General features: G+C 41.0%; 1 protein-coding gene across 1 annotated transcript; it reads right to left on the bottom strand.

Annotated features, from left to right (window-relative positions):
• Positions 1-4,111: 4,111 nt before the first annotated feature.
• On the bottom strand, positions 4,112-8,666 carry LOC131271856 (mucin-2-like). The gene is made up of 4 exons (XM_058273416.1): positions 8,484-8,666; positions 5,591-6,058; positions 5,098-5,303; positions 4,112-4,338 (listed from the first exon to the last, which is right to left on the bottom strand). The coding sequence occupies exons 1-4, from the start codon at positions 8,563-8,565 to the stop codon at positions 4,321-4,323; spliced, it is 774 nt and encodes a 257-aa protein (XP_058129399.1). The 5' UTR covers positions 8,566-8,666; the 3' UTR covers positions 4,112-4,320.
• Between the last annotated feature and the right edge of the window lie 330 nt (positions 8,667-8,996).

The following is an 8,996-nucleotide window of genomic DNA, read 5'->3' as shown; positions in this document are numbered from 1 at the left end:
AAGGCTCCATGTTCTAGCACTTCAGAGTTTACGCATCAGAGGGTGAAAAAAGAGAGCAGCTTGTGAAGGACGGTTATGTGTTTTTTTTTCTGTTGATTAAGGCTCAAAGGTTTGTCCATTTTCTTGTAAATTGATCTTTTTTTCTTCGCCACAAGTTGGATAGGAAAAAAAGACTAGTTAGAATTATGGAAAACTGTCGAAGTAAACTTGAGGGAAAAGATTCCCTTCTCATTCCTGCAAGGGAGAATGCAGCGTTGTACTGAAGGGGTCCATTCAAAGCTCATTGAGTGAGCCCATTCAGGACGCTTTAGAGTCGCTCAGTTCCTGTTCCGGCTGAAGGACTTTCGCGGGCAGACCCAAGCAAGTATGAGGTTTCCATAGCGTTCACAGTCTGTGTTCTGTTCATCTTATCGCGAACTCTCTATCAGCCTTATTGAATTAGCCTTGCTTCTCAGGATTAAGAGTCATTCAAAAAGCTTTGGAAACGAAAAGTAAAAGCAAAATTAAAGCATTCCTCCGAGCGCTGGGAAATGTGAAATGGCTCGGGTTGTGCTGTATCTGCGTGTTTCTGACTGGGATTTTCAATGGTCTGGGTTGCACACTCGGTTGAATATTCAAATGAATTCCATTACTGTCTTATCAGAAGCATGCGTAGCCTTTGATGCTGATTGAAGCTGGTGTAACTTTTCCTTTCTGGTGCTTCCCCGTACTGCAATGCAGAGTGTTTACGCGTTATCGACAATCTGCTTCTACATGCTGTCTGATTCGTTTCTAGGCAGCTGTGTTGTGTGTTATTCTAGAATAAATGTAATCCTTCGGACGAGTGTTGCGAATTTTCTGGTTATGCTACGTTAATTTTATTTAGAAAAAAGTTAATATGATCAGATCTCCTCAATACTAATTCAATCCGATAGAAACACGTGACAATAATTAAAAAGTAGAAATGTAGTAATAATCTAACATTTATAGTCATACAGTCAAGAACCAGTGAGTTCAAAATTATCTATTTAAACCTTTTTAATCTAAATTGTTAAACATTCCAAACATGTGCTTCGATTAACTTCGCTTTCCCTGCAAACAACACAAAGAATTATGAGCTGCCACAAATTCTTAACCACAGCCGCACGAACGAGGTGTGTACCAAGGAAATATACTGTCAAGTAATGACTGGAGAAAAATCTTGGCTGACGAAGGGTTGCCCCGGGTACACCGACATGCCCAAGATCCTAACTTGAAAGGAAGTGAACCCACATCAAGCGAATGTTTCCAAAATAACAAATCAGCTGTCGGTTTTCGTAATCGTTTCAAATTCAATCAGAAGGAACCAGTTTAACCTTTGTTGCTGTTGTTCCTCTTGCCGGTTTGCAAGAAAGGAGCCTAGTAGAAAAACATAATACACATGGGATAAGGTCGCTTCCCAAAATTAATTCAAATCTGTTCTTGGAACGAGAACAAGGGGGCATTTAGCATTTAGCAGATTGAGTTACGCTTCGGTGATGAAGTGATTTATTTGCATTTTCTGTTGCTGTTGTTACCGAGTCAGAGCCATTATAGCGTGAGTGTATGATGAGTATATTTATATGCTTTTTGGTAAGAGTTGCTTAACTTGAATGTTTAGATGAGAAACCATATTATTTTTAGTTGATTAGATCGTTAAAAGTTCTCTCATACACTGTGGATTAATTTTTCAGAACCATTGCATTGAGAGCATATTTTTTTTATCTAAGACACAGGTATAACTTACCCTTATTCGTTTTTCATACATTAGACACAAGTATTTCAATTTCAAGAAATTTATTTGCTTCCAATATTTTCGCCCCAAGTCAATCATGTTCTTAAACAGATGCTTTCCTACACAGAATGCCGAACAATCTTCTTCCCTCGGGGAATGTTTGATGAACTCCTAGCGGAAATATACTTATTTTTCAAACAGCAAATCAGAATGCAATGTCTTACACATGATTAAAACGAAGACGAATTGCAGTCTAACAAACAGAACTACAAAATATAATATGCTTCATTTTGAAAAGTGTGATTCGTAAGTGTTTTGCCTGACCGTTTACTCAAGTGTTCGCATTGGGAAGAACAAAGTCTGTCTCGGGAAAGGAGATAAAAAAAAACTTAAAACATAAAGTTCGATCACGACTTTCAGTTGAGGTCGGAAAAGGTTCCGTTGAGCAGTGTAGTTCAATCCGTTTTTCCTCCATTACCTTTGCGTACCGATTCAGTTCCAGTTCAGAAAGCGCAATTCATTCGTTTACTTTCCCTGAAGTCAAGCAAAGCAAGTTTAATGATGCAATACCGCAGAAACGATTTTCGAAAACCATGAATGCATTTCTTTTGCTTCTCTGATTCAGTGATCTTATTCTGTAGTTCTGGGGCCACAAATGTGCTCTAGCAGATGATATTGAATGCGAAAGCTATCGAAAGTATTTGAGAAAAAAGCGTAAACTTTTGCTACTTCCAAATGATAATTTATGTTACCTGTTGCTCTTTTGAATTATTTAAAACTTATGATTGGAGAACCTTTTAAAATAGTAACGGGCGTTTGTGCTAACCTACCAAATTTAACCAATATCAAGTTTCTTTCTGTGACGTCAATATTGGTATGGAGTTCGATATTTCAAACTTCTAATCCATTTTATTTTGCTTAGCTAGATCCAGCCGTTCTTATAATTATAAAGTAAATGTTGAATATTTTTTTCTAAATAAACAAAAGAGTTACCCTGTTGGTAATTTTTCAACATTCGAAAGATAACACTTGTCAAGAAATAACGTTCCCTGCAACGACAAGGTCTTACTCATCTTCAATAAAATTGACTCATTTTGGTTTAAGTCTACGTTACAACTCTCGTAGGTTTGCATAATACAAACATTTTTATTCATTCATCAGTAAATTCTCCATTAAGGCACAATGCAAAAAAAATCAAAGTTGAGTTCCAATGCTCCTTTCCCTTAACAATGCAGATGGTTATTTGATTGCAACCATTTTAGATGGAGTACGGCACAGAGCGAGAACATATATCGTGCGTATACCAACCAAGCCAAATGCCTCCTCCCTTCGATGACCAGAGCTATGCTACACTGCGGCTGGCGCCTCATTTGTACGAAAGTAACCGAAAATCCGTAGACAATAAAATTGTTACTATTACACTTGCGAGAACCGAGGATCGCTGAGCCGCTGGAACCAGACCAAATACTAATCGCATTACGCATACGCACCGTTAGGGACTTGCACCTGGGCCGACGTACTCTGCTTGCCTGGTGCAGTTGTAGACCCTATTATGAATTCGGCTCGCCTACAGGATCGATATGTGGCTTATGAGCCTCTGCTTCTGCTGCGAACGAATGAACCAGGTTAGAGCACTGGATAGAAACGACGCTGATCCCGAACATCGCACGGATGCGTGACGGGTCCGATTGTGGCCAGGAAACAATCCAAATGCTGCACAGTCATGTTGCTTCCGTTCTGGGAAATGGGGACAAATTTTCATTCGATGCCCGTTGCCGACCAACAAATCGTCTGATGTGATGAAAGGATTTGAATGGCAGTGGATTCGAACGATGTTTTGTCAGAATCACATTGGAGTAACAAAACATGATGATGTATGTTTCAGGGCAATTTAGGGAGGAATTGAAATGTGCCATAATAATGAACTTTTGCAAGGGTTCTTTTTTATGGTTTGAAAAATGATATAGCTGTTTCAGTTATATAGCTGTTTTGTTGTTTCAAATCTGTTATAATTGGAACACATACTTAAACCATGTATAATTTATGTGACATTTAGTACCTCATCGTGATAGTTTTCGCGCCACACGTAATGATAGTTTGCATCATGACCAACAAAAGCAGTTTTTCACACTTCGTAAATCTCTATCTCGAGGTAAACAAATCGATCGTCATCGATAAATGGCACCTCGTCGACGGAACCGACTACGTCCACATGTACACAAACATATCACAACATACATCCTGTTTCAGCATGGGGGATGAAACTCATCTAAAACTCATCTTGACGTCCTTCGGCAGCTCGGCACCATCCTTGGTCCAGCTAATCAACCCTCTTTACGCGGCGTTGCTTAGTTTGGTCATCAGGGTTCCTGGGTGGTCCTTGCATCGCTCGTTCGTCGCTTCCTCCCGTGAGAAATATATGGCCAACGGTGTTTGCTGCTGCCAATGCGTTTGCCTTCGATCTCTGAGACGCCAACGCGGGGCTCGGTGGCAAAGTCGCCAGATACGACGTCGAAACTTGGCATGATATTTCGATCGTGCTGCTCAGTTTATCGAAACGATGGTAGAACTCGTAGCCCATTGGTCCACTATCCGTACTGCGGTTTCTGAGGAGACAAAAGTGTGAGGATGAGTGAAAGGTGAAACGAACCCAATCATCGATGATTCACTGAGATCTGAATCCTAGATAACAAAAGGCATCAGGGCGATTGAAGGGCGAGCAAAGCTCAGTTTACTGAACCAATTTGAAGGAAATCGAACATGCGATTGGTTTTATTCCCGTAATCCAACGATAGATTTTCAGCCGAACAGAAAAAAAACTAGGCTTTAACATTTGAATAACTTTTAAGCCTAGAGAACCGCACTGGTGCAGAACGTACTGAGATAAGAAAATATTGCTTGCATGTTACGCAATCTTCTACAAGAATATGCAAATAAATCAAATAAACTGCGGAACAGAAATAAATAAAGATAAAATCACTCTTGTGAACCTTAAAGGATGTTATGAATATTTACAACCTTCAAAATCTTGCACATTGTCTAATATGATCAAATTCTACCTCGAATCGGTATAAGTGATCAATCTAATCTTAAATCTTTACCAGTTTTAGTCTCAAAAAACTCAATTTCATCGTCAGATGCACCTGTGGCCTCCTGTGATGACTCCTTCCCAGTCCGGAAGGAATAAACATCCAGGTGTGTAGGCATGTTTTAATATAGTAAAGAAGGCTCCTATCCGATCATGGCGGGTGCTGTGGGATAGCTCGGCGCTATTCTTTCTCGGCGGGTTCTTTTCTATTTTTTTCTAAGTTCAGCTATGACGACATCTGGATAACGAAGATGACAGAGCTGTCAGCGGTGCTTACCGTTTTATCTTTCAGCCTTCCTACCCTACAGTTGAGTATGGCCTCCGTTGATAAATGATATCCAACGGGCAAGGCCGCTCCGGAAGTCACGTTGACCGATTCCTCGAAAAATGGACCCCAGTGGCGCTCGTGGTGATGCTTGCTCTGATAAGGCATCGAATGGACGACTCGACTACGTCGCACGTCAGGTAGCGTGGGTATGATTACTGAAACGGAATGTGACGTTGGTCGAATCAGTATAGCATACAGGCCGTAGTCGACGTAAGTCAAAGCCACTAGTCAAGAAAACCAGGCCATGCTTAAAGCTTCTCCACAGAACAATTCGGAATTGATTGAGCGTCGTTTTGAAATCCGTTTATACTAAAATCATTTCCTCTAGCCGAAATTAACTAATCAGCTTCTTGTTATAGCGTGTTTGTAATCTTTCCAAGTTTGCGTAACCGTCGTGGTTCAAATCTCTCAAACTGCACCCTTCTCTCGAAGACAAACTTACGTGGTCGAAACGTGGTGTGTTTGCTACCGTCGTACTGCGCCTCCGACGTCTTCGTCGGTCCTCGAGAGCTTCCGGCCGACGCGGTGGTGATGGAGCGAGCGCCGGAAGCCATCGCGTACGTGGTCGTTACTGAACCCGCCGGCGTCCCCTCCTCCACCGTGGATTCATGATGTGGACGTGTCGACGTGTCCGTTACTGCCGATGTCACATTTTGGATTAGAAGACTCTCAGCCGGCACGGCCAACGAGGATGGCCATGCCATCTGCGAGGGTGTCATTGGCAGAGTCGGCGAAAACGGAGATTCCGACCACTCCGACGTCGACGTTGGTGGGTCACTCGAAGCGGTCGATGGTGAGGACGATGACATTGTCGTAGATTGGATTCTACTGTTGGTGGTGATTTGTTTAGAATATGTTAGATCCTCCGTGGGAACCGGATGTTCCGTTAGCATCGTCTGCTCTCGTACTTCTACAAATAGGGAAAAAGAAGATGGAGAAGAGATAAATGTTAAAATGGTTACGGTTTTCAACGTTCCTTCGGCCCTCGGATGGAAATGGCTATCACCTGGTAGTACAGTACTCTTGTACATCACCGAAATGATTCGAACACAAAGTAATAAAAGATAAGTATCAGATTCCATGCCAATGTTGTTTCGTTTGAAAAAAATGCCTATCGCCATGATACCATAACCTACGATTTTTACAAGACATTCATTATTGCTTTTCCAATACCAAGTTGAGTTCCTGGTGTAGAAAATATGTGGAAACGTTTAGAAGCAATAATTGTTACTCAGTATACAAATTTTTGAAGTATCAATTAAAATTGGGTTTTTCATTGAAAGCCATATTTTTAAATGTTATACCTGTTGCTCAAATGTTTAATGAAATACTTCTCAATTAATCTTTTTATACCTTCTAAAAGATCAGGACTGCAGCATTATCTTGTTAGGCTTTGCATAACGGTGTGGTTTAAATTTGGCATACTTTGAACATGACATTAACTGAATTATTTTTTTAAGTTATGTTTAGCACCTTAAACGTTTTTACAGACAATATTTGTCATATACACCATCCAATTTAAGTGGAACTATGTGAATTATGGATCAATTGTTCAGTAAACAAGCTTTGCAACATTTGTTTGCAAACGCTTAGCTTGATATTAGCTGAACGTTGTACTACTTTGTCGAGAAACCTTCAGCTAAATTTACATTCTTACCCTAAGGGTAGCTCAGACGAATCAACCACAAATTCGTTTACCGGTCGGTAGACATAGTGAAACGGTAAACAAACAAAAACCACCCGAAGATGGTAGATAAGGAAGGATTGCCGTAAGCCGGCCCCTAAACTGTCTACCTGGTAACCATCGAGACCCAATTAGTTTTCTTGATGAGCGTACCAGATAAAGCTGGCACCAAACGACCTCTGAAATATGGTTGCCACAGCTAGACGACTCCTTGGCATGATTTATTGGTTATGCTACGGCTTATCTACTAACGTGCTTCTAATCAAGATGCATGCTCAAGGAGGATAGGGTTTCACAAATAGTCATGACTATCCTTGTGACATGGGTAGCTGTGAGAAGAACTTTGCCATTGCACGTTTTTAAACCTCCACACAACAATATCCGTTTCTAATAATTTTCCTCTTCGATACTCCTACAAGTTAGTTTACCGAATATCCCATTCAACCTGTTTTCCTGATAGCAGAGAAATCTCCGTAAGGCCAAAAGTGTAATTAAAATTGAATCATTTTCTGAGCCGGATATTGAGGTTCCTTTCGCCATGCTTCGTAGCATTCGATCATTCATTGAATCCAAATGAAAACATGAGCAAATAACATCACAGATAAAGGCAACGCTTCGTCCGATGACTCCATCGCATAACATCGACCATCAGCCATCACCCGCATAAGGCTCGACGCAATCTTCCTTTGCTTACCCGAAAGAGATAATGTTCGCTTACTTTCATAATGGGTGGAAGAAGCTCCGAAGTAATCCGTTGCTATCGATGGGTTCATTCGATGAGACATTTCCTGACAGGGCGGAAACCCTCATCTCAGTTGTATAAGACGGTTATTTTAATCCTATTTTACTCGCTGTCCGAAACGATACGCAGCAGACGGTTTCTTTCCTGCTTTCTTTTAGTTTTTTCCACCATCGGCAGGATTCATCGCAATTGAATCACAAATTTGATGTTTACATTCAAAGGCTCTTAAGCGGTCGGAAAACAAGTATTATATTGTTGAAATGTTATTCAAAAACTACTTCGATAGTACATCGCATAGTAATAAAGAAGAGGCTCACCTATTAAAAGTCTGTAAAAAATCGCCTGTAGTATCGAAGCCGCATCCCAAACGGCCAATTCAAATATGCATGTGGGACCAGAGAAGGGCAGATTGGCTGAAACTTTCCCGTCGGCATAAAATTAACAAGGGTTTGTTTCTTGTTCTTCCCAAATGCTGCGTGAGAAAATCGCCATTTTATCGGTTACACCTTGTTTACTTGAACGAATATTCATGGCATGACCCCGGAACGAGCACCCGGGGAGTGCGAACGGAGGCTTAGCATTCACACTAATACAGAAAAAAAAAGCTGTCAGTCATTCCAGTGTTTTTGTTATTGCCGGTGTCCTTTGGGGTCCGATAAAGTATTTGGAAAATGAAACTTTTCGTAACCGGACCGGGAGCAACTTGGAAATAATTGCTGTGTGGGATCCATAAACGTGGTTGTATATGGAGACCCATCGACGAAGGTTACTGTGTGTCTTTACTTTCGGTTAGATTCCTTATTCTTTACTGGTGAAAAATATATTTGCAATTTGAAAATCAAAAAAATTTTGGTTTCGCTGAAACACGCTGTGGTTGATAGAAACTTTAAACAGATAAACTTTACTCACCGATCATTGTCGTCAGTAGGAACACAATTGCCGCAAGTGCGATTTTGTTGCATTGATGCTTCAAGCTGTCCAGCGATGTCATCACAAAATCGTTTGCATTATCCACATTGTCTCGCTCAAAGACGATGCCGCGTTTCCATCTTGTGCTACTCGTCACTTTGCATAAAATGCCCACTTTTTGTATCTGTGTTCTGTTTCGAATTACGCAAACCAGGCTTGAGTCGGGACAGGAAGCGTGATTTGGTACTTCCTGGTACACCGAAACACCGTTACACCACTTGGTTCGTAAAACTTACGCCCACCTCTTTCTGTAGTGCATGGTTTTTTGTCGTCACTTGCTTTCTATGCACTTTACTTTATTTTCTTTACCACTTTGTAAAAAATGTGCTCTTCACTTGGGCAACCCGTCGTGTCAGTACTACAACGTTTTGAATCAGGCCAACAGAAGTCCCCACGTCGTCGGTGCGATGCTGTTTTGCGTTGGCTTCGGACAAACTCGTTTCATAATTTCCA

The sequence above is a fragment of the Anopheles coustani genome, chromosome 3 (assembly GCF_943734705.1).
Source record: "Anopheles coustani chromosome 3, idAnoCousDA_361_x.2, whole genome shotgun sequence".
Taxonomy (NCBI): domain Eukaryota; kingdom Metazoa; phylum Arthropoda; class Insecta; order Diptera; family Culicidae; genus Anopheles; species Anopheles coustani.
Note: the sequence above shows the minus strand (reverse complement) of the source record. Positions and strands in the feature narration are given on the sequence as shown.